This window comes from Buteo buteo, chromosome 23 (assembly GCF_964188355.1).
Source record: "Buteo buteo chromosome 23, bButBut1.hap1.1, whole genome shotgun sequence".
NCBI lineage: Eukaryota > Metazoa > Chordata > Aves > Accipitriformes > Accipitridae > Buteo > Buteo buteo.
The window spans coordinates 7,539,766-7,563,276 of NC_134193.1; the positions used below are offsets into that span (position 1 = coordinate 7,539,766).

Here is a 23,511-nt window from a genome sequence, read left to right on the forward strand (position 1 = left end):
TCTGCATCTCTTTGGAGGTAACAGAAATGGTCCCTGGAGAAGGCACTGTGTTGGGTGAGAGAGATGGATAAACTGTTGGCATCCCAGGGGATTGCTGCCTGGAGACATTTGTTTCCTCTTGCAGGAAACTGTAATGAGCAAGGAGCAAAAATCTGACAGTTGTTGACACTGTCAAATGGAGCATAGCGTTTTTATCGGAATTGAAAATTGCTGGTGGTTTTCAGCCATTTTTGGCTGAAAATTATCTGTGTTCAGACCAAAGACTTCCTAAAGTGAAGCATTATGGCTGAAAGCTTTTGAAAAATGCCTTTTAGACTGCTGGCCTTTTCATGAGGAAATTTCGAAGGCAGCAGCCATGAAATCTCAACCAGCAGAAACAGAGGATCCAATCCAAGGGATCCATCTTGGTTATGGGGACACAAGGCGGACAGGATTGTGTTGCTCTTTCCTTCTACTGACACAGACCATGCAGGCAGACTTCCCTTGTGGTACCAGTGCTGGAGCAAGTGATACAATCTGTTCATTTCTGAATCCTTTCCTGGGGAACTACTGATCCTGCCAGCATCCTCCCTACCGTAAACCAGAAAAGCCTGGCTGTCTGTGGCTAGAAAGCATCCAAGCCCTGCGTCCCAAGACAGTGTGTGATTTATGGATGAAGAGTGTCCGAGCATTTACGACACCAGAGGAGGAGAGCTTCTGCATGCTGTTTGTAGCAGCTTGGCTTCTTGGCTGAAACTCACAGCCCAAGGTAAGAGATGAATACCAGCTGCATTCCTCACCACGCTTGCCGCCTTCTAAGGGCAACAAGATGCCTGCAGGGGTTTGGGCTGAGGTGCTCTCCAGCCAAGCCCAGCAATGGCCTGGCAGGGGGTTGGGAGCTCCTCTGGTGGGACAGGCTGCGTTTCAAAGATGCCAAGAGTTGGCTCGCCTTAGAGTGATCTCTGCTACCCTGAGTAACTAGCGGGTTTCCATTAACTGCAGCAGACTCTATGGTGTCACCAGGAAGCCACAAGACGTTAGAGCATGAGCGTGATGGCTCTTGCCTTGTCTCACTCTCCAGTGGGTGGTCCCCGCGCACCAAGAAAAGCCTTTCTTCTGCTGTCAAGTGGGTAACAAGAGTCTTCCTGTCTCCAGCACACATTGCTGCTGGAGCGCCTGGCTGCATGGTTCACACTGAAGTGGTGGTGAGTCACCATTGCTCCTGACTTTGCTGGGGGAAAATCTCCACTTATCAGTACAATTGGGAAAGAGCAGGGCAGGGCTGGGGAGCTGAACTCTCCTGCCAAGGAGTCAGACCTCACTTGTGGGAGTTTAGCAATGGACAAACTGCTGTGGATGGACCTGACTCATCACACCCGATGTAAGCCAGCCTTTGCTCTGTGGCCCCTGTGGTTCAGGTAGATGCCCTGCTCCTGCTTCTGCATGCCTGATTTCACAAGGCACAGGGAGTAACAAGGCAGAGGCAATATTTGACCAGAAGAATACAAAAATTCCCAGGAAGCCAGCATGCGTGGGATGTCTTGGTCAGAAAGCTTTGGCTACTGGGCAAACTGACAGGAAAAGGAGTGGAGGAAGGAGCACAACAGGCTATGACATGGGGAAACCTGAGTCCCAGAGCCAGGCATTCACAGAGCTGAGCAGAGACCTGCCCAGGGATGCACAGAGTGGTCCCCAGGGCTTTTCCTGTTTGCCAGACCGGGACACAGCAACTGGCTCAGGCCACTCACTAGACACACATCTGTGGTTTACAGCCCTTTCAAAGATTTTTGCACGCATCTTATCAGGGGAAATATTTTTATGTCTGGATATTCGGATGCCTCGGATGATCCCTTGCTCCAGGGACACCTCTGGTAGTTCAGGGCTGTTGAAAATCTGCCTGTCTTTACTCAGTGGAGAGTTTTGCTTAACAATGCTCAGCTACATGGCTGTGCCAAGTCCCAGTGTCAAGGCTCTGCTCTCCAAGCAGCATCTGCTCTGCAGATGAGGTCTGGTTTGATGTGAATGTAGCATCTAGCATAAGCTTCTGGACATCTCTTGAGAAAGATGTTTTTTCTAATGCTCTTGAGCTGATTCTGGAGTCAAAGTGGCTCTGGCTGGCACTCCATATCCTCCTCTGCTCCTTCCAAGATAACCAGGCATAGTTATAACACTAAGGCTTTATGAACCATTCCTTGTGGGGGTTTTAAAACTAAGGCTTTATGAACCATTCCTTGTGGGGGTACAAAAAGGTACCTGTCAGAAACAGCATCAGGTGAGAAGGAAGCTCCTTTGCAGAAGTGCTGTAACTGGCTACCACCAAGCAGCTATTTCCTGCACATCTATCTCTGGCAATAAAACAGTTCTGGCAGTTGTTCCACACCCTTATGGGAAAACTCTGTCAGGAAGAAGCTGCCCTGCTGCACATTGTGCTGGGCATTGAAGTGCTGCCACAGAAACAGCAAGAAAGAGGCTGTGAAAGAGCCTGTGTGTACACTAGCCTTGCAGACAGAATTATTCACCATCCCATCTCACAGCCACAGTTGAAATGAAAGTTCTTCCATGCTAGAGCATGAGGCTGTCTACTGGTTCTTGCAACACTGCAGGAGAATGGAGGCCTGGATGCTTGAAAGGAGTCTCTGGGTGCATCAGTGCTCCAGGGACCAAGTCCAACAGGGAAGGTTTGGTTCCTGCTGGAGCTCATCAGCTAGATCCCAGTGCCACATCAGATCTAGCCTGTCCCAGCCAGAGCCAGAATTGCTACCCCAGAAAGGAGGAAGCCTCCTTCAGGGAGGGGGTCCAGTTCTAGTGAAACAGTCCTTCCCATCCCACCTGCCTCCTGTGCCTCTGGTTCAGCTCTTCAGCAAGACCAGCTGAGTGCAGACCTGCCTCTGCACTCTTATAGGTGATAGCCCCTGAAGCGTGAGAGCCAAGGCCTTTTCCCCAAATCCTTGAAGTCAGTGGAAAAAGTCAAGCTGATTTTGCTTGGGCTTTCAAAGCTGGTAGAAATCAGAGTAGATTAAATGGAAATCAGAGTAGATTAAATCCGTCCCCCACCTTCCTCAGGAGAGGCAGCTGGAGCTGCATGCTAGGGTGAATCCTGATGCTTTGCAGAGCCTGTGACACAGGAGAAAATCACCATGGATGCCGTTGTGGGGAACCCCACTTCAGTGCCTGGCTTCACTTAAATTCCCTGTTGTTAATGAGATGTGAGTGCAGAACAGGGCAGAAGAAACAACTTGAGGCTGATGGCAAAGGCTGTGCAGAGCCACAGACCCTATGAAGGATCAAAGCTGATCCCTGTCTTCCTTTGTGCTCTGCTTCCAGGCTGCTCGGGGAGAGATGTGATTGATGGTTGGAAAGAGGACGATGAGCTCAGGATGCTGGATCTGGCCCCGTCTCTGCTGGAGTGCAGGAGGATCAATGTGCACATGAGCTCTCTCTGCTGCTCAGCGACACTAGTTTGCTCCAGTTTCCACCCCAGCCTCTAAGCCCTGCTAAGAGTCACCAGTTCTTGTACTTCTCATACTGGATGGCTCAAGTGCCAGGGACTTATTTTGTGATGGCTACAGTCTGCCTAGCAGCAATCAGAGTGTCTCAGAAAGAATGATGAAAATGTCTGATGTCTGATGTCATTTTTTCTGCAAAAACTGCTCTGGAATATCTCCTCCTGGAGACACCCTTCTGAGAGTCAGAGCAACTTGTATTTGGGATTCATGCCTGTATACAGGACTTCTTCCATAAAAGCCCCAGAGCTGTCAGCACAGGGGAGCCAGCCAGCTCTGCTTCCCCATCTAGACAAAACCTAATTCCAAGCTGGAATTTCCTTAAGACACATCTCATATTTCAGGATCTTTTGGTGCTACTTTCATCTCCAATCCACATATTGCAGCCCTATAATAATAATAATAGTAATAATAATAGCAATAATAATAGCAATAATAATAATAATACCTTTTGTATGTACATAGCACCTTTCATCCAAGGATCTAAGTCACAATTACAGCCCCACACATTCCTGTATATTACAGCCCTATAATTCTAAGACTGCTCAAGTATCCAGACTTCAAAGGGAATGTGGATTTCCCCTCCAGCCCAGTCACAGTGCCCAACATGATGGAGATGTTTCAAAGATGTTTCGAAGGTGTCTTGGCAGTAGCCAGAGATCATTAGAAGAGCCAGAGGAGCTCGCTGAAGCCAAAAGGAACCTTCGCGGATTCTTTCCTCCCCTATCCCAGCCACTTTCTAGTCTCCCTGGAAAGTCAGCGCAGCCCTGGGATGAGGATGATGCTCCCGTGAGACCCTGAGTCCAGGGTACAGACTCCCATGAGTCTGTACAGTGGGAGGTGAAAAGATGGAAATGATGTTGAAAGGAAAAACAAGTGATGGCACAAGCTCAGCTGGGTGACTTTCCAGGTCAGGCAGAACCCACAGCATTTAGGTCAAAAGTAAATTCACAGGAAAATTATGCTCCACTGAAAAAAGAAGGGGGGAGATGGTGGAACATTTCATTGTAAGATCTTTTTTTAAAGGGTTTAAAGATTTTCATATAACTAAAAAATTAAACAGAGTATTCTTTTTTGGGTCAAAGCAAATTGTTTCAGGGATACCCAGAGCAAACATGTTTTGTTTTGGTTTGGTTTAATTTTAATTGCATGGGAAATCTGAAAAAAAAAAATCTATTTGTTTAACCCAAGCCAATCTTTCCCCTCCTTTTTTTGGTTTAGCCAAAGAGCTGAAATAGCTGTTATTTACCCCCATACGCTGAGGAAGAAATATGCTAAAAGCAAGGTAGCTTCCTATTGAAAACAGATTAAATTAAAGAATTGGGGTTTACAGAAGCTCTGGCCAAGCTGCAGTTTACCAGATGGGTTCACTTCCTCTATGAAGTTCACCAGTGCTGCCCACGAGCTTTTAAACAGCTGCTGGATGTGACTTCAGGGGAGTATTTCAGTAGCTGCACTGACTTGTGGCTGCATCCATAAGCAGGGAGTGATGAGGTCAGTGGACATGAAAGGCGGGCTACAAATCTGAGTTTAGTATTGCTTTTTTTCATGTTGTGGCTGAACAAATGTAAAGCTCAAGAATTTTTTAATAAACTTTTAAAAGGTATTTTAGCTCAGAAGGTCCAGGCATGTGACTGAAAAGTGCTGACAGTGCCCAACAACTCTTCTATAGCACTGTTTTAATCAGCTGATCTCAGAGCGCATTAGAGAAGGGGTTTTTAGTAGTGCTTTAAAGGTGGGGAGACTGAGGCACAGGAAGAGGAGACCACTTGCTTGGGGTAAACCATAAGGCTGGGACAGACCTAGAAAACAGCCTAGGTTTCTTGTGCTACACTCCAGTCTTCTGTATCTCCCACCTCCACAATACAAGGGAGCCAAAAGCTCATGGGGCACCTGTCTGTTCCCAAAAGTCTGAGTCTTTGTGTCCCTCCATCTAGGAGAAGCCCTTTCCTCAAAGCATCTGCAAGATGGTCAGTGGAAAGTCATCCTCTGGAAAAGGAGTGGGTCTACCTCATGTTATCACCAGATGAGCCAGAGCACCTCATGGAGGAGCAGGGCAGTTTTCACAGCATGTGCTACCTCATCTCAGACACACCACGCTAACCAGCATGGGCTGCAACATGTTTCCTTTCCCCTTTCTGCAATAAATCAAGGCTTCCAGCATTTGTGCTTTTGTCACTAATAAATCTTGCGCTGTCTTACACCACATGAAAGCGCAACAATACCTTAACCAACAGGCACTTCCCTGTGCAGGGCTGCAGCTGCAAACACAACCCGCAGCACAAGAACCTGCTGTTTTGGCCCTGAGCTGAAGAGACATTAAGGACAGCATATACAGCAAGGCTGCCCCTGTGTTGAGTAAGGCCCCGCATGTTATTGCCAGAGCATATGTAAAACTGCTCTGTGCAACAGGCACCTCGTTAATCTGTGAAACTCATTGCCACAGAAAATTAGTGCAACAATAGAAGTCTTACCTGCACCTATAATCAAGGTCCTGTCTTGGTTGTGATACCTTTGGTTCTGCAAATAGAACACACCTGACCCTAAAGTTATGTCTCTGTCCTTTGGTACCTGGGGCACACGCTGCTCAGGCAGGCGACCTCCCAGTCTTGGGACAGAGCCTCGGGACAATATCTGGGACAAGAGCTTGGGACAACAACTTGGGATAATATGACAACTCCCATGCCCCTATGTACAGGGAGAAGAAAGCCTTACAGTGCAGCTACATGACTCTGCACCTGTATTGGGTTTGTGTGGCAAGGTTTTGGTAGTGGGGAGGGTTACAGGGGTGGCTTTGGTGGGGAGGGGAATCCTACACAGTTGCAGCCGAAGAAAGGAGTGAGAATCTGTGAGAGAAACAACTCCACAGACACCCAGGTCAGTGCAGAAGGAGGGGGAGGACATGGTCCAGGTGCCGGAGCAGAGATTCCCCTGCAGCCCGTGGGGAAGACCATGGTGGGGCAAGCTGTTTCCCTGCAGCCCAGGGAGGTCCACAGTGGAGCAGATATCCACCTGCAGCCGCCCATGGAGGACCCCACGCTGGAGAAGGTAGATGCCCAAAGGAGGCTGTGACTCCGTGGGAAGCCCATGCTGGAGCAGGCTCCTGGCAGGACCTGTGGCTCTGTGGAGAGAGGAGCCCGTGCTGGAGCAGGTTTTCTGGCAGGACTTGTGACGCTGCGGGGGACCCATGCTAGAGCAGCTCGTGGAGAACTGTCTCCCATGGGAGGGACCACACAGGGGAGCAGGGGAAGAGTGTGAGGAGTCCTGCCCCTGAAGAGGAAGGAGCAGCAGAGACAACATGTGATGAACTGACCACAACCCCCATTCCCTGTCCCCCTGTGCCACTGCATGGAAGAAGGTAGAGAAATCAGGAGTAAAGTTAAGCCCAGGAAGATGGGAAGGGTGGGGGGAAGGTGTTTTAAGATTTAGGTTTTATTTCTCATTATCCTACTCTGATTTGATTGGTAATAAATTAAACTAATTTCCCCAAGTTGAGTCTGTTTTGCCTGTGACGGTAACTGTTGAATGATCTCTCCCTGTCCTTATCTCGACCCACAAGCCTTTTGTTATATTTTCTCTCTCCTGTCCAGCTGAGGAGGGGGAGTGATAGAGCAGCTTTGGTGGGCACCTGGCATCCAGCCAGGGTCAACCCACCACAGCACCTCATTCTTCCCTTGGGACATGTTGACTGAGCAGCAGCAGAAGCACTGTTTTCATGTCCGTAGTCAGACTGACTCAGTGCTGCCTGGGAAGTCAACAAAATGCTCACACAGCCATTGCCTTTCTCAGCTCCCAGGTACTGGGAAACCGCTGAGGACACTGTCAGGTGTGCAGCTGCAGAAACAGAGGCGAAGCAAAACTGCAGATATTGTTCCCTGCAACCAGAATTTCTTCCTGTGTTCTCTGGGAAAGATAGAAGATGAATTTCTGTTTAAAAGTGCAAATGCCTTTCCTGCACATTTCATGCACACCAAGATGAAAATTTGCTTTACTAAGGTTAAGAAATGCCCAGAATTAGGTATTCTCTTGACGTTGCAGGATGCAATTACACCCAGAGTCATCCCTACACCAGATAGCCTTCTTGGGAAGGTGACTTGTGCCTTCAAATCCTGCAAGTCCCTGAGATCCCTGGTGCTTGGCCACACTGTCAGCAGCCACTGTGGACTTGGCTCAACTCATTGCTCCATGTACAAGGCATTGCCGGTTCTAGGAGGTGGCACCGGGCATGGGGAATGTCCCAAATGCTGGTGGTCTGCAGGGCTCAGTGTCATATCACAAAACCTTTCAACACGTGTGTGGGGCATCCTCCCAACAGCCCTCCATGCATGCACCCCCTGCCATCCCACCCCCTACCTGCAGAGGAGACCACGTTTCTGCTCCCCTTCCACCCCTGCAGTTCCCACCACAGCACACACAGCCCTGACGGGATGACGCACGGTGCTCAGGCTTCACGTTCCCTTTGAATGAAGGGGAATGTTACTAATTGGTGCCCCATGGGGATGTTCAGTGCTGGAAACTATCCTGTCTCCCTGGGGTCGCTTTGTAGTGGGACCTGTGGCTGCTCACAAGAAGAGACAGCAGGTCCCTTGGGCAGGTCCTACCCTTACAGGTGTGTCTGACTTGCTCCACTCCCATGGGGGCTGCTTTTCATTTCCAAATCCTTCAAAGAGATTTAAACAGCTACAGGAAGGACTGCAAACAAAGCAAATGGAGATGGAGGGCTGCTGATACCTTGGGAGACTCTGTCATCCCATGGAGGGGAGGAGACTGGAGAGCTGCCCTCCTTCATCACTGTCAGCAAAGCCTGTGCTGGTGGATCTGGGTGTGGTCTTCCATTACCCCTTCTTCAATCCTTGACATATCTCTGCAAGACTAGAGGCACCACTGAACTTCATTGTGTCCTCCCATTGCTCCCCACCATTGGCACAGCTCCTGCCTTCACTTGGGTTGGAGCCTGGCTCTGTTTTGTCTTGGCTGCAACACGAGATGTTTGTGCTTGGTCCTGCTCTTCTTTGTAAAGACTATTTCTGACATCTCTTCAGCTCCTATCAAACTCAAGTCCTTCTCCAAGACCTCAGGCTCCTCCCAGCCCTGACAGCCCTCCCCTATCCCTTCCCACTGCTTTTCAGAGCACTGCTGTGGTGATCCCTGTCCTGGCCCCAGCTCCTCTCTGGCTCCCCACAGCCTCCCCTGGCTCCCTGGCACCCAGGCAGGACCCTGTGCTGCCTGCAGGGAGCTCAGCATTGGGCTGCCCTTGGCGTCCCTTTCCCTACCCAGAGCTATTTCCCTGTGGTGCATGGAGGTGGCTCAGGTTCCCATTTCAGGGTCCCCAAGGAGCCTGGCCCATGTTGGATGTCTTCTGAGCTGTCTCAGAGCAGCCAAGAGGAGGAGTGTCCACCTGTCCCATGGGTGGCTGGCTCGCTGAGACCCAGCCCAGCTCCTCCAAAGAAGGACCTGGGGGAGCAGCTTGTTCCACAGCAGTGGAGGCATTTTGGCACCCCAGCTGAAGTGTCTGGGCTCAAAGGCAGCAGCACCCACTGCCCTGCTGTTGGCGGAGGGTGCTCCCCACCCCTGAAAAAGGGTCCCTCAGACACCATTGCAGAGAGCTGGGAAGCGCAGCGCTTCCCTTTCCCTCCTCCACCGTCTTGCTGCTCCCTGACCCAGGCAGGTGCAGAGCGGGAGAGGCATTTGCAGCTCCATTGCTGCCTTTTGGCACCAGACCCTCTGCCAGAATCAAAGAGCTTTTCAAAGAAAACCCTAAACTCCTTTAATCGCCAGCTAGAGCTCTTCCCGCACAGATCTAAGGGCCATGAGCTCAGTGTTTTCATTGCCCTAGGCAGATTTATGAGCTTATTTTTCACGGAAGGGAGGGAGAGAGGGGAGGCTGTGGCATATTACTTAGCCTGGGGGGTGGGCAGGGAGGAGAGGGGGGAGGATGGAGGAAGGCGTTTGCAGTGGAAGTGCACAATGTTGCAGAAAGCCGGGCTGTGCTGCGGCCGGTGCTCTCAGGCATGGTGGAGAGGCACGGCAAGGTTGGATGTGAGCGAGGACCAGCCTGCTGTGGCTGAAGTCCAGAGCATGTGGTGGGTGAGCAGCACCTCCCTCCCACCAAGGCTCCCTGCATGGTGGTGCCAGCTGGAAGGGAGCATGCGGACACGGTGTGCCTGTTGCCACCCAGCCTCGCTCACTCCAACAGATGGGATGAGGAGTGGGGCATCCCTCAAAGCATGAGCGGGAGGGACTGATCTCCTCCAGTCCCAACCAAGCTGCCCTGGTTGCAGTTTGCAGAGTGAAGGAGGGAGGAGGCTTGCTGGCAGTCACATGTGGCTATCCACCCTGCAGCACAGCCCCATCCCGTGCACATTTGCTCTAACCACTCTGCTGCGCTGCCTTCCCCACCACGCTCCTTGTCTGTACACCTGCTCCCTTCTTGCCAGGGAACGCAGCGCTTGCTGCCAGCTGTGAAGCAAGTGCAGTAAAGGTCTGGCTGCTCCCTCTCCTGAGAGAGACCTGGGCACCAGTTGTTGGCTTTGGGATGGGGCAGATCCTGCAGCCCTACTCAGACAGTGCCCCACCAAGAAGTGGACATCTGCTCACATCCAGCTCCCCAAACACCCTGCTCCCACTTCTGAACAGCCCTGCAAAGGGTGCCTCTTCCCTTGTGAATGGAAATCTTGGGAAGGTCTCAGCCATGACGTGCGGTACTAAAGCCACAGCCCTCTGCCTCATCACCTGCAGCACTGCCTGTCATAGCTGGAAACACTTGGGGGCTGCAATCCTTTTTTGTGGACAAGCCGCTCTCCAGAGAGCACAGCATCCCGTGAATCCCAACAGTACTCACACTGGGATAGCAGCAGCCAAGTAAAGCAAAACACTGCTGGACCCAAAGCGTTTCTAGCTCATGATATACAGAGGTAAAAGGGAGCAGAGCTTATGGCAGAGAAGGGGCTGGGAGATGATGAGGCCAGAGGAGATAGGAAGAGCTGTTGTGAACCTGAAGGTTTCACCTCATTGGAAATTCAGCATCTTCAACATTTTCTTTCCCTTGAACACAGAACAAAGAGCCAACATGTCAATATTTAGTATAGAATAAAAAAACCCAATATATTTTGCTTTAGAAATATCAAGATGCTTTGCTTTGATAGCTTAGGAGTCCTGCAATGTGAATATTAAATTACCTACAGGTAAACGTAACACCAGCAGGTGAAAATATGTAAATGAAAACTTTTTTTAAAAAGCCACCATGAAGTGAAAACATTGAAATAATCTCTCTTGATTCAACTTGTTACTACATTTCTCCCGTTCACAGTCCCATGAACACTGATCCATTTTCATTAAGCTTTTCCTGTTCAATGAAATGAGGTATTGCTTGGAAAATCATCCCACCAAATGAGCTCTTCAGGCAGCTCTAGGACTGACCTCACTATTAATAGTCCTGCAATTCTGGCTTTGCTCTGAGCACCACCAATCTGCCCAGGACACTGGCTCCCTCCCTGCTACTTTGTCTGCTACCTGGGGGATTCAGTGTGTTCCCGCTGCTCTGCCCTGAGCCTCAAGCCCAGGCACACCACCATGCAGCATCTGCAGCATCAGGCTCATGACAGTAATGCAGGGATGAAGGTCCTCTGCTCTCTGACTGCTAAACCAGCAGCACTCTGAGCAGTGCTGTGGGCCAAGGGACTGGGAAATTTCAGCTGTTGGCTGGATTGAGAGTTACACAATGCCTAGGGGATACAAAAGGCCATTTGTAAGCACATGCTCAGTAGCTGTGGCTTTTCCAGGTTGCTTTTCAGTTTCTCTCACAACCCACTCCCAAGCTGTGCCTGATCCCAAATCTGCTCAGTTTGGTTTTCTCCTCTTTATAGGCTGGGGAGCACAGGGACAGGAATTACACTGCTTCTGATTACCTTTCATTTGCCTTCTCCAGAAGGAAAACACCAGCCAGAGGCAGTGTCAGACTCATTACCAGCAGCTCTCCCTGATACGTGGAACTCTGGCAGATCTTGGTTTGGCCCAGCCTACTTGGGTATCCCAAAGTGTCAGCGTTCATTAATGCTTGGACACACTCCCCCATGGGATCTTCATTGCAACATGCCAGCAAAAAGCCACTGTCAGCCACAGGAGACCCCAAGGTGGTAACCAGGCTGCTGGGTAATTGGAGTTGAACCCAGGCAGCCTGACCTTAAAGTCCCCTTGAAGTCCTGCTGGCAAGGATGCAATAAGGATGCAGAACATGCCTGTGTCCTTGAGGAGTGCCTGTATAGAGTCAGCAGGCTCTGCAGATGATTTTTGTAGAGGACCCCTTTAGAGGAAACCAAATCCCTGAAGGTGGGAAACTCTTGTTATCTCTGATGTTTTAGGGATGGGGAAAAAAAAAAGTGCCTCAAAGCTGCTAAATGGTGAACATAAACCTATGAACCCACTGTAGAGTGTGTGTCAGAGCCCAGCTCTTCTAATGCCTCTCACCAGCCTTATCTCCCACATCTGGGACCCAAAGCTCATAAACATTTCCCCTTGGTCCTGCTATGGCTGCCATTCTCCCAGGCATGCTGGGCATTTCCAAGGGGGAGACAGTGGACTTCTGACTGTACAGGGCAGGAGAGGCATTTCCCATTAGTCTTCCAGCAGGGAAGAAGATCAAGCAGAGAGCCATCCCTTAGTGCATCAGTCTGGCCACCAGGACCTGGGGGTGGCTTTGGAAATCCTGTGCTCTATCGTGACTTGAGAAGTGGAAGGGTCTGGGAATTCTCTGGGGTGAGTCTGCACTTTGGTGGTATGTTTGGATGGATCCTGGTGCAATGTTGGGGCTCCTGTGACCATGGCATGAGGAAGAGTGTGTGGATGGGCCCTGGCACTGGGCAAGCATCAGCCACAGCATGGTGACTCACTAATCTTTGCAAAATTACCTGGGGCAGGAGAGCAGGAATGCCCCCCAAGAAGGACTTAATTTACATCTTGCATTGGGATTTTGTGCTCTCTGCATTTTTGGCTGCTCCCTCTGTCGCCCCAGGTTGTGTGACTGTCACCTAATACCCAAAGGGACACAGAGGTCCCTGTCATCCCTGCAGGACATCCCATCTCCTTGTCAGCCCCCTGCAAGCCCTGCCATCCCTTCAACCCCAACACCCCTCCCTACAGCTGCAATGTCTGCCCAGGCTCCTACAGGTCAGCCACCAGTCCTGTCCCTCTACTAGTGTCCCATCTCCTCTGGCAGCTCTTGGGGCGCTTCCCTTCTTAGGGGGGCTGTGGTGGGGCCTGTCCTCCTTTTTCCCAAGGTGGGGGCTGCAGAGGGGCAAGCCTCAGGGGCAGACAATTAGGAAGGGGTTTGGGCTGAGGGGAGCTGCCTTCAGCATTTGCTGCTTGTCTTGCTTCAGGTGTCAGCTGCAGCTCTGTAATCAGCCTTCAAACCCTGCTGTCTTACCTACCCAGAGTCTTGTGAGTGCTTAGAAAATGCAAATATCAAGAAAGAGGCATCTGCCACTCCCTCTTTCCCTGCACTGGATGCAGCATTGTGTGACCAGGGAAGTGTCTGCCCAGCTTCATGTCAGAGTATTCCTGCCTCCTGTGGATCCCTGTCACGGGTCCGTGTGGCACCTGAACCCAGAAGGTAGCTCAGAGGACAACATGGGTGATGTGGGGCCCGCAGACTCCCAGTGGGATGCTAAATTCCAGGCAATGGCTCAAAATGTCTCTGCAAGGTGAGAACAGCCCTGAGAGCTCCTGATCCCATTCACCTCAATGGAAAGAGCGTGGGGAATGAGAAGCTTTCTGTCTGAGCAGCCTCCTGAGATGCCTGGTGATATCTGGGAGCAGCCAGACTCTCTGCTGCTTTTTTTTCCCCCAAATCCTGCTGTCACAGCAACAGCCCGACAACCTCACCACCTGTCTTGTGCCCCAGGTCTTTTCTGGCTTTCTAGGCCAGAGCAACAGCATTGCATGCAGTGAGCTGTGCAGTGGCTGCCTGGCTTCACTGCAAGGTGTGCATGGGGCTTCCACTGCAGTATTCCCATTACCCTGCGCGCTCCCCTCTCTCACATCGCAATACCCCCCACTCCACCCGTGCCCTATGCACTGCTCATACAAGTAGGTTTGATCAGTCTTCACAAGAGAAGGAGAAATGGAGGAATGTTATTGCTGTCTTTAACTACTGACTGGGAGGGTCTAGAGAAGACAGATCCAAACTCTTCTTGGAGTTGTGCAGGGGAAGGATGAGAGGTAATGGGCACAAACTGGAATAGGGGAAATTGCAATTAGATATTAAGAAAAACAATTCCCATGAGGATGGTAAAAAATGGGAAAAGGGTGAGGGAATCTTAGAGATACTCAAAACCCTACTGGACAAGGTCCTGACCAGCTTCACAAGCTGGACCTGTTTTGAGCAGGGGTGTAGATCAGAGACCTCCAGAGGTGTCTTCCTGCCTAAGATATTTTATGATTCCGGGCAATCCTTCCAGATCCTCCCCATGTCCCCTAAGTCCAGACTGGGGATAAGGCACTGCAGGTTGTATAATTTCCAACCTATACGTGTGCAGGTTGGCCGGGGGTGTGTGTGTGCTGTCTGCACAGCTGACCTGAAGGCATGACCATGATGTTACTGCTGTCACCTTTCCATCTGTGGGTACTACTGAGGGTGTCCTATGCTGAGTCTTCTTTGATCCCTATTTCCTGCTAGCTGTGGTTGGACAGGCCAGCATGTTGCTAGGAGGGACCTGGCAGGCACCAGCAACACAGTGTCATTTTTTTGGTGAAACAGGAGCAGCCTCAGCAAATTGAGAGTATCCCTTCACCCCCCAGTCCCCCTTGCCAGGGGCTGGTAGCCAGATGCAGGGATGCAGGTGGGGGTCAGGATGCCATCCTGGGTCAGAGGGCTGCACTGAGCACCTGCACCCAACCACAGCCCTGTTCCCAGTCCTCAAGCAGTGGGTGACAAGCATGGGGACAGCCAGGGACTGAACTCCCCCAGCCCATGTAAAGTGGCACTTCCATAGGCCAGGAAATCTGAGCTGGGGTTGCTCAACCAGGTCACACGCAGGGTTTGCAGTGGTGCCAGGTATCGAAGCTAAGCTAACACTCTGAGTACCAAGCAGCTCTTCCCATTTTCCCGTTCTTCTCCATGCCCCTTTGTGCAGTCTCCTCTCTGCTGCACGGGAACCTTCCCCTTTGCAGCTCCAGTCTCCTTTTGCACTCTCAGCTTGCTGCTGCCCTCTCTAGAGAGCCCCCATCAGCTCCAGCCCATCTCTGTTGCCAGCCCCAAAAGCAACTCACATACCTATGATGCTGGCCATGGAAGACAGAGACATGATATTTGACACACTGCTGTCAGGACTTACTGGCATATCAGCCAGAGGTTCAATCTGCTCTCTGAACAGCTCAACTCTTTCAGGTTGATACAGGCCCTAGGGTCTCTGGATGTAGCTGAATAGGAGAGGGTGTGCTGACCTTTAGTGTTTCATGGCTGGACTCTAAGGCCAGGCTAAGAGACAGTTCACCCCCCCCCAAATATGTCACGCACTAAGAAGTTCTTTGCCAGCCACCGTGTGACGAGCCAGGCAGGATGGTCTGTGCTGCTCCAGACAAATGGGCTGTTAGAGCCAGCATGAGCCCTGATCAAGTTCTGGCTGCCTGCAGGAGCAATGCAGACAGCAGGGACCTGTCACCTAACGTGGACAACCCCCAGCTGAGCTAGCTGCCTGGCTTCTCTGCAGGGCTGCCAATGAGACACCAGCGTGTCTAAGTGCCTACTGGAGAGGTGCCCCTGGGAAGAGGTGACTTGCTTCTCTTCCATCTCCCTGACCACAGCTGCAAGCTCACCAGTGATGCTAGGAAAGCTAGGTTTTGGATGGGTGGGGTCAGGTTCAAGTTAATGGACGTGCAAGAGTGAGCAAGGACAGGGTTCTTGGAGAGAGACAGGCATGGCAGAGGCACAGCGTTGTCAGGATGGGGCATGAATGCGAGCTCATTAGTGGTGAGGCAGTGTCTAATCAGAGGTTATTACGAGGATCCTTTATTTTGCACCTGAGGGAGTCCTGCTCTTTACAGAAAGGATACCAGTAATTTGCTTAGAAGACAGGGCATGGAGCAAAGGAGCTGGAAAATTTTGGAAGCAGCTGCCCTTCAGCTCCATGCTCCTCATTGCCATTACAGGGCTTGCTTCTCAGTACTTTCAGCTCAAAAAAAAAAAATCTAGGCATTTCTTTACATACCTCAATGTGGATTTAAAGCCTGAATTTACATGAAGAGCTTAGATCTCTCTTGAATGTCCATACTTTCTACAAAATTTGTGCTGATTTGCTTTGAAACAACAGCCATGACTGCATGTATAACTATATAACTGAGAAACTAACCTTACTTGACTTGCTGAAGGTAACCCAAGAAGGTAGTGACAGAAACAGGGAGAAAACGCAGCTCTCCTGTCCTCCTCCAATAATTCCCAGTTCATCCTGCCTTCCTACCTCTGTTACATCTTATTTGTTAATTCACCAGTACTGTTTAACGGATAGGCAGCAAATGTGCTGTCTTTCCCCAAACAGGTCCAGTCCTAAGGGGAGGAGGAAAACTCTGGACCGTCCAACACCCCCCCCCCGGCTCGACCCCGCGGATTTTCCACCCGAAGGGTCCCTCCAGCCTGGCTTTTCCCGCACCGTGATGGGCTGGGGAGGTGGCACTGCTGGTGCGTCTCCGGCAAAGGGCTGCCATTGGCGCCACCGTGTGAGTGAAGCCGGCCGGTGTAGCGGCCCACGGGCGAGAACGGAGCCGTGGCCAAAGGACTGCTGGACATGCTCCCAAAGCGGTGGCTACTGCAGGGCTGTCCCGAAGACCTAGTGCCAGCGAAAGCCAGACCTCTGCCAGAAGCAGCTGCGGAGTCACGTGCCGCAGCAGGCTGACAGCATCCTTAAGCACCTGCCCACTGGGGTCCGTGCACAAGGGATCTGTAGCCCAGGGCTCTGTGTCCCTGCTCCGACCATCACGGACAGGGCAAATGCGGCAATGAGAACCATTTAATATCGAGGTGTCCCTTGGTTCACGCAGTGGAGCTTTCTGCAACTCCCAGCCCAAGGGACATCTCCGTAGCGATGCACGTTCTCTGCAGAGCTGGAGCCACAGGTGCCCCATCTTGTGATGACTGCAAAGGTGGAGTGGGTGCCTGACAGGGCTGCCACAAGTCCTTGCAATAGCATCAGTGTTGCAAAGCTCTACAGCTTCCCATGCTTGCAGCCCATGTGTTTTTAACCACGTCCATCGAGACATGCTCAAGGGCAGTAGTGACTCTTCACTCATAGGCAGCTGGCTCCAAACTGAATGCCAGGGTGTGTACAGAGGGGATAGCTCTATACAGGACATACCTTGTGTGACAAGTGCTCTGTGGTTCCCTCTCCAGGGAAGTACAGCTTGTGTTACACATTTCTCTCATCTTTCACACCCTCCAGTGAAAATTTTGCTTTCCTGTCGTAACTCTTTCTCAGCTGACCCAATACAGCTCTGGCTATCCAGTGGCTGGCACAAACCAAAGCAATGTGCTCCTCAGGCAAGCAGGATGAGCAGAGAAACTCTTATCCAGCTGTGGCAGCTTCAACCTGGCTTTGCAAAGTCCTTCCTGAATGGGTTAGGGTGCTTAGCTTTAACAGTTGAGTAACTGCATCTCAGGACAATCCAGGAACACCAGAAAAACAGCAACACAGTCTGTATGCCACCCCTGGACACAAGCCTCCTTTCAGCATGATGAGCACAAAAAGAACATCCCCAGCACTGCCTGGGGGCTACCAGTTGTCCTCAGTGATTGTGGTACACATGGCTTCCCTAGGCAGCACCTTAGCTGCATCCCTAGTTGGGAAAGCTAAGGTCCTTAACCAGCCCCTCTGCTGCACAGCTGAAGTTGGTGGCTGCAGCACTTTCTGCGAATAAACAGACCAAGCATCTTCCCCAGAGCATGCCAGGGCCAGCTTGTCTCCCTGAGATAGGTGTTTCCTCTCCTGGTCAAACCCTGAGATCCTTCCATAGAGTCCCTTGCTCACCCTGGGGGCATCCTCAGTCATCACTAGTCAGATGGCACCACTGAGACCATCTCAGGCTAGAAATGAACCCACCAGTCCCTGCGGTAGTTTAACCCTTTGGGGTATTAATACCAGAAATGATGGGAAACATTCAGGTAATTAAGAATTTTAAAATAAAATTAAAAAAAAAAGGAAAAAACAACCTAGTAAACCCCCCCCCCCCCCCTTAAAAGACTTCAATATTCATTTTAAAGAGACTGCTTGGACACTGCTGGTGGCCAGCTCAACCCAAACCCCCAAAAGCCATGACTTATCATAGCTATTGAAATGTTTGACAGAAGGATCCCAGAGCAGTTTGCACTAATTGCTCAGTATAAATACTCCATTATGTTCTCAGACAATCAGAATCTACCCAGCAAATCAGCTCCTCTGATCCACTGTAATCAAGAAGCAAAGCATGCATAACATCGCAATATAAACAGTGTTTGCAGAGGGGAGCAGGGAGGAGGGGGAGCTGGCTTAGCTTGGCAGGTCCTGGAGTAATAGCTGCCTTTTCCGTTGTTGTTTTGGTTTGTTTCTAATTTCCAGATGAAATTTAATTTCAGGAAAATGTGGCACAAACTTCCAAGCTGGAGGAAAGCTGAAGCTGACGAAGGGGTCCAGAGGAAGTGGTACAAAAGAAACCACAAGGGCTGTACTTACAGGTAAGCTGTTAGAGGGCTCAGGTTGGCAGGGACCTCCGAAAGCCCCAGCTCAGAGCAATCCACTGAGAGCATGATGCCATCCTCTTCGCAGTGGCACTGGGGAGGGCACGAGGGCGCAGCACCTTGCTCAGCAGGCACCACCTGGAAGCGGGCAGAGGAGGCCAGAAGAATGCCCCAGAAGAAGAGCTTGCCCATCCTCACGGTGGCTGCAGCTGCAGGGACTGTGTGAAGTGCCGCCGGCTTGCTCTGACCCCAGGGCTCAGCTGGATGGAGGGGAGCGATCCCGCCGCCTTGCACACAGCGAGCAGGGTATCTCCTGCAGGTCGGAGTGTCGTAAGGATGCAGCCAGGGAAGGGAAGGCATTGTTGAATGATCTTGGTTATTGGGTTTCAAGGGCTGGGCAGGGGCGTGAGACACTCCAATGGGAGGAGTTAAACTTTCTACTCTTTCTCTCTCTCTCTCTCTTAGAGCTGGCAGGAATTTCATTCAAAGGGAAGAAAGGGAAAAAAAAAAAAAAAAAAAAGAAACCTCAACAAATAAAGACCTGTTCATAGCTCCGGGACCTGTGCTTGTTTTGTAACAATGTTTTTGTGAGGTAGCAGGGCAGGGGAAGGCAAAGCTGGCTCTGGCAGGGCAGAGGAGTATAAGTAGGGAGGCAGGAGTACCCAACCAGCACTTCAAGGGCTCCAGACTTTGGGACGCTGAAATATAACCCCAGATAAAGGACTCTGTGTGTCTGTGCTGGCTGCTAAACCCAGCTGCAACTGGAAAGTCAGGGTGCAGCTGGGGAGAAGGGAATGAGGAGCTCACAATGAGCTGTTTGCTGGGAGTGACCATGCCCAGGGCTGTAGGTCTGTCTGTCCTGTGCTCCGACCCCACTCATGAGCAGCCCTGTTACTATCCCCATGCATGGGGCAGGGTCTGGGTGGGAGATGCAGGGGCGTGGAACAGCAGTGTCACGGTGCTGAGCTTGGTGGGGGACCTCTCAGAGAGCTCTCCAACACAGTGGGACATGGTGCTCTTGTAGCTGCGCTGCTTGCTATAGTTTTGCCCAGATCAAGGTCGGGTGCATGTGTGAGCTGCATTTGCAGGATCTGGACGGCATTGATGCCAGGAGCAGGTGGCTGATTTGCTCCAAGAGCTCTTTCTAACCTTGGGTAAAGTGGTCAGAGGTCAAAGTAGAGGAATAGTCTGCTGAGTGGGGGTTTGAAGCCACGTCACCTGGAGCTCCATCATGCAGAAGGGAGCAGGTCTGGCTTAGCAGGGGGGTACTGCCTGTGCCAGCCCAGCTGAGGGCCTCGGGGTGTCCTGAAACATATGGGAGGTACATCAGAACAGGATTTCTTGTTGCTTGGGTGTCAAGGAGCTACTGCATTCTGGGGCAGCAGATGCACCTGCTTCAAAAAGGTTGCTGGATCTGCAGTGGGAGAAGGCTTCAAAGGCCAGCTCTGTGTGGCCTCTCTGCTCCTTCCTCCTGATTGCAGCCACTGGCTGTTCAGGATCTCTGTGATGCCCCTGGCTGGAGTGATGGCTGTCCTCCCATGGCAGTGGGTTCAGTAATAGGGGCTGATTCTGGCCCCACAGCTTGAACCACGCTGCTTCCCTCTCTACAGGGCAACAGACCTTGTCTGTAATGGGGATGGCAGCTGAACACAGGTCTCTCACACTGAAGAATGACAGCTGACCACTGGGCTTTAGCTGGATCTGGACTCCCACCAGAACCAGTGTGTTCCTCCCTCTGCCTCCCCTTCAGCCATGGCTGGAGGAAATGAATGGGGCAGAGAAAGAAGGGCCCAGGTTTGGGTGGCTGCAAAGTGCACCCACGAAGTCACCCTTCTGTCTGTGGCCATACCATTGTAACATGCTGCATGGCTGAAGCACAGACTGGGAGATGGTTTTCACAGTCCCATTTCCTCTGAATGTGCTTTTCCTTCTGGCAAAAGAGTTTCCTAATTGATACCCCCGTTATCTCAGGATAAAAGAGGTAAGAGAGTTATCTGGGGTCAGGAAGGTGAGCCTGCAAAGTGGGAGACTTAAAAAGCTCCAGCTAACCCCAGGCTGGGGTGCCTTGAGGCCTTTGAGTCAGAGCGAAAAAACTCTCCTATCTCCTGCAAAATAACATCTCAAGATTGAGCTCAGAGTACAGGACTGATGCACAGACTATGGCTGAGGGCTCCTGGCCCGGGTGATGCAGGATCTGAAACTATTTAATTTGCAAAGTCCATTCAGATCCTGCAGTTTCAGGACTGAAACCCTGAAGTCTGGAAACTTTGTCACTGAGTGCAGAGAAGCAAGGATTTTGGTCTAGGAGCAGGAACTGATTTAACTGGAATTAAGCTCCTTCCATCATGAACAATTCTGGAGATGTCATTATTTAAATGTTTGCAATGTGTTTTGACAGCTCCAAATGTAAAACACTGCTTGGTGGGGACACAGGAAGCCCTCCTTGGAGAGAGGGTTGCTCCTTGACAAGCTTCACCTCCAGCTCTGACATGGGGCTTTAGCATGTCCTGAAATGGCTGGATTTGCTCCGACAGCAGCCAGGAATTTGGTGTAAATCTGGAGAAAGTATCAGGCCTATCACTCTGCTCCTGGCTGCAACAGCAGCTTTTATCTACGATTTCCCCGTCCCTCTCTCTCCAGCCTAAGCAGCCAGACACCAACCGCATTGTAAGCTCCTGACAATTTCTTGCTCAGTGAATTCTCCTTGAGGATCCAGGGCTCTGGCTGAGCACACTATTAATAGAGCTCTTAAAAAAAAAATCACACTGAAGAGATTCCTATAGAAAACGGCTATTCTGCTGAAATAGAGCCATTTCCTCAGGAAGGCATTGACTGCAATGATATTTTTCACATTGTTATTGGAGCAACACAGCCTGAAGTTGGAGGGCTGTGCTCTGCGTGCCTCACTTTGCTTTGACTTTTCTGTTTGCTTTTTATTCCAGCTTGGCTGTGGTGTTTTATTTCCATGTCGCATTTCTTTGAGACCTGATAATAAACGTTAATATTCAGAGTGTTCACTTATTCCAGGATGTCGCCAGCTCCTGGCAAAACCAAGAGTCTGGACATCAAGTCATTTGGACCAGAGAGCTTTGATGTTTCTATGGTAAACCTGGAATTTCTGCATAAGTCCCTCTGGGGTGGAAGTGTCACTTTTCAGCCAGCTCTCACTGAAATTGCAGTTTGCTGTGAGGAGTGCAGGCTGCACTGTGCCCTTATTAAAGGCACTGGGAGCTCCAGATCCAGCTTATTCCTATTAAGGCCAGGGGATGTTTTCCTGCAAGGCTCACACGTGTTTGTGTGTTGTCCTCTAGTGGCAGGCTGCGGTTTGGGGCGATAAGAACACTGCTCCACAGCAAGCTGAGCAGAACTACCTGCTCACCTGAGCTGCTTACCTGCTGCAGCTGCATCAGCCAGGCCCCTCGACATGCTTTGCTGCATCCCCTGTTCACAGAGACCTGCTTTTAAAGGATGGAGCTGAGACTCTGGGATCAAACAGGGGGGTTTGTGGCTGAGTGTGATGCCTTAGCATGTGGTACATCTGGGCGGCAGGTGACATCCTAGGTGATATTTCTCCTGCTACTTCCACACTGCATGGCTAACAGTTCTTCCTACAGCTTGCTAAAAGCAGGAAAAAAAAAACTTGGGAAAATTTAGACTACAGTCTAAGTAAGTGGGGAACAAGGTCCAGCTCGTGCAAGCACAGTTATTGACTCTGCTCATCAGGGGCACAAAAGAGGCAGGGGTGGTGGGAAAGGGCTGCATTACTCATGCCAGCACAACATGCTTGAGGTGGTCTGGCTCTGGATCTCAGCCTTGGACCTGAGGAGAGCTGGGACTCCAGGTACCAGTGCTGGCCAGATCCTCTCTGTGGACCAGAAATTAAATGCCAAACAAGCTTTGGGCTGTGGACTGTGACAGGCAAGGCTTTTTAGGGCTGTTGGAGTTTAAAAGCTAACAAAGTTATTGTGGAGGTATATCTGGGGCAGAGCTGCAGCTAAACACTTATGACAGGTACTGATGTCCTCTCTCACAGAGCCAAAATGACTCTGTGGGCCCGGACAGGACGACTTGCTGGGCTTTGACCTTGTCACTCAGCAATGCTCTTCCTGAAGAGCGGAGGGAGGTGATGGGCAGTGTGGTGCTGGCTCTCCTCCCAGGGTGCTGCCAATGCCCTGGACATCCAGCCAGGGACCGTCCCAAGCTGGAAGACAGGTTGTGCTAGCTGAGTCAAAGGGCTAGAGGCTGTTTATTTCTGTCCTCAGCATGTGCCAGACCTGGGGCCCTGGAACAAACCCACGAGAGTGTCTTCTGCCCTGCTCCCATGGGGCAACTTTGTGCCCTCTTTTTATTCCCTTCCAGATTTTAGATGGTTCAGGATCACCGCAGTAGAATCCCAGTTTGGCTGTTGATCTCCAAGGCCAACCAGTCCCTACTGCAGACCAGGAGGACTCTGTCTGTTTTTCACTGCCAAGGTCACGGCAGGAACCGAGACCCCACTGTGCTGCACGCTGGAGAGGACAACAGAGAGGCAGTCCCTCCAGAAGGGCTTGCAGGGGAAGGAGGAGATGCAGAGACCCCCAGGCAGTCTCACAAAACACAGGGACACCAGAGAAAAATAGGCAACACTAGGACTGGCCTGTGTCTGCCAGGGCATGCACTCATCCACCTCATCTATGACACCTCTGTGGAGGTGACACTTACTCCTGGGACATGATCTCTCCATAAGATAAGCCCTCCAGACTTTCTTACCATCCCTGGCTTCTCCTGAAGCTAGTCCTTCAGGTTCTGGGGAGAGCAGGATGCAGCCCAAACCAATAGGGGTGGGCTGAATGCAGCAGGAGCCAAGAGTCTGGTGCTTCACATGTGTCTGTAAGCCCAAGGCATACCCTGGGGAGCCATTCGAGGTCGGGTGCAGGGGCAAAGGCCAGAGGAATGTTCCCGGTGCCCCTGCTCCCATCGGGGCCATCCAAAGGCTGAAATACCACAGTCAGGCTGTGGGTGAGTCTGGGCCCAGCAAGGGCTCCCAGAGGCTTTCCAAAATGTAAATGCAAACACTTGCAAACAAGCAGAAAGTCCCAGTGCCCAGCATGCTGATCCAGCTGCCTGACTGGGGCAGGGGAAGGACAGGGACTGGAGATGTCCATGCTCCCTGAGAGCAGGAAGGGCTGGTGCCAATGAAGTCACACAGAGAAGGATGGTTCCTCCCTGATGCCCAGGGCACAGAACAGCACAAGCCTCAGATGCACTTCAACTCCTTGCTCTGGGAGGTGCTGCTTGCAAAAAGCCATGGGGCAGCCTGGTGGCTCCGTGCCCTGCAGAGTAGGGACAGAT

General features: G+C 51.2%; 1 protein-coding gene across 4 annotated transcripts in view; it reads right to left on the bottom strand.

The window, feature by feature from the left end:
- The window catches only part of LGR6 (leucine rich repeat containing G protein-coupled receptor 6), a 149,850-nt gene extending 131,124 nt beyond the window's left edge, over window positions 1-18,726 (bottom strand). For 2 of the 4 annotated variants that reach the window (XM_075054634.1, XM_075054632.1), the window contains exon 1: window positions 18,176-18,725. In XM_075054634.1, the coding sequence (XP_074910735.1) occupies window positions 18,176-18,663 (488 nt within the window). In that variant the 5' untranslated portion in view covers window positions 18,664-18,725. Of the gene's footprint in view, window positions 1-18,175 lie in introns of all 4 variants that reach the window. The other 2 variants (XM_075054633.1, XM_075054635.1) reach the window with 2 other exon arrangements.
- Window positions 18,727-23,511: the final 4,785 nt, after the last annotated feature.